Raw genomic sequence first — 1,984 nt, forward strand, 5'->3', positions numbered from 1 at the left:
ACGACATCAGGTCTCTCGTGACCATTGAAAAAAATAGCCTTTTTGTTTTTACGGTAAAATTAGCCTCATTCGTAAAGATATCTGGCCACCGTAGTTTTACCAACGCTTCCAGTAACACCGAGAGTGGCAGGAATAACGTTCTCGTCGATAAATGTTTTAATATTATCTACTGTTCTGTAATTGGCAGTAGTCTTCTTGATCATATCCAAAAACTTGGTCTTAACGTCGTTATCAGCTAAGAAAGAGACACGTTTACCATGAACACCTTGACTATGGTTGGACAAGAATTGATTTTCAAGGTATACATTTGCCCACTTGATAATTGCTTTATGTCTGTAAAATTTGGAGCAATTGGGCCAAAGAGAATTTGCTGATTTCTTAGCTGCCTCGTGTTTTTTCAAACCTTCCAATCGGTTTTGAAAGTATTGCTGTATAGACACATAGCGGATATGATTGTATGATTCCACGTTACTACCATCGAACGATTTGTTCATTAGAAGACTAGTTGGTATCATAAAGATCTTTTTAAAATCAGCCATCATAGTTGTACCATTTGATTCCCACATATTAATCTATCTCATAAATTTATGACATAAATTTGTCTGGGTTTAAAATCTTGCATACTTTTAATTAAAAATTGAATTTTAATTATATTTAAAATTAATATCTCAAGATAATAACTTTTTTATTTTAATCTGAAAAATTGAATTTATATATAATTTATAAACCCTTTCCCCATAAAATGAACCAATATACATTTAACAAAACCAAAGTTGTAATTGACTTAACAAAATTACAGGAATTACTCAATAAGAAAGGTGCGGTCATGAAGGAGTTCCTGGGTGATACCATTGATGATATGTACGAATTGACATTCTCAGAAAAACAAAAAAATTCAACATCAAAAGAAAACCATCTGAAAATCAAAAAAAAAGCATCAAAAGAAAAAATCAAAACAAAACCAGAGGTTGTTGCAATAACACCTGAAAATATAAAAAATGAATCAAAGGGAGAACAAGTGGAGAATAATGTTGAAATTGTTAATTCTCAGGATAATGAACATTCTCAGGTTGATGTGAGTCAATTCCCTAATTCAGGATTTTCCGAATCCAATGTTAGGGTTAGCACTGCCTGTGGGGAGACCTCGCAGGGCGATCAAATATGTGAGAATTGTACGGACAGAATATCTCTCCTGTTTGGCAAAGCTAATATGTGTGTAACTAAGGAAAATAATTTGAAGGAAAACCTTGCTAGTATTCGTTTAGATTCAGAGTTGTCTATAAAGTATGTTAAGTTGATTAATACCAGCAATGAAAACATGGTCAAAGCATACATGTATATCAAACAGCAAGATCATTCCCTTGCCATACATACTTTGGTGGAGATGGTAAAAGCTTTGGATATGTTGGAGGATATGCAAGATGTTGAATATAAACGTTTCTTTGATCTCTATTACGAGATGTTTAATGAGGAGTATAAGTACATGAAATGCAGCTTTGTTAGTTAGGTAGGTTATAGACTTATCGATGTCATAAGTAACTTATATTATTCTCAGATAGAAAAACTGGAAGCATTAACAACAGGTGCTTCAGCAGAAGAAAAGAGGGAAAAGTTTATAGCGCAGGATACGATGTTTACTAAGCATATGAAAGTGTACCAAGAAATTATTAAAGAGATACACGAGTATGTTTAATTAATTATATTGCAGGGCCTCCTCCCTGAAGTCTTCCGACTTGCGAATAACACCCCCTATATTCTTGGCAGTCGTCATGTTTCCCATAAATGGGCCCTACAGCGCCATCGTTATAACTAAACTTACAACCGTTTCGTTGCATGTCACACCCTCAGACATACGTTCCAACCGACGTTGAAACCGTTTGGTAGGAATAGGATATAGGATAGAAATTTTTGATTTACTCATTAGCAACTTGAACTCCCACCTCAATTACTAAACGTCATCTTTTTTTCTTTTATTTATAGTAAG

General features: G+C 34.0%; 1 protein-coding gene across 1 annotated transcript; it reads left to right on the forward strand.

Moving 5' to 3' along the window:
* Window positions 1–742: 742 nt before the first annotated feature.
* Window positions 743–1,507, forward strand: EV154DRAFT_563671 (uncharacterized protein; the record flags this gene model as incomplete). The annotated part of the gene is made up of 1 exon (XM_051605800.1): window positions 743–1,507. One exon carries the CDS (start codon window positions 743–745, stop codon window positions 1,505–1,507), a length of 765 nt encoding a protein of 254 aa, XP_051457454.1.
* Between the last annotated feature and the right edge of the window lie 477 nt (window positions 1,508–1,984).

The sequence above is a fragment of the Mucor mucedo genome, assembly GCF_025094135.1.
Source record: "Mucor mucedo strain NRRL 3635 chromosome Unknown EV154scaffold_47, whole genome shotgun sequence".
Classification (NCBI taxonomy): domain Eukaryota; kingdom Fungi; phylum Mucoromycota; class Mucoromycetes; order Mucorales; family Mucoraceae; genus Mucor; species Mucor mucedo.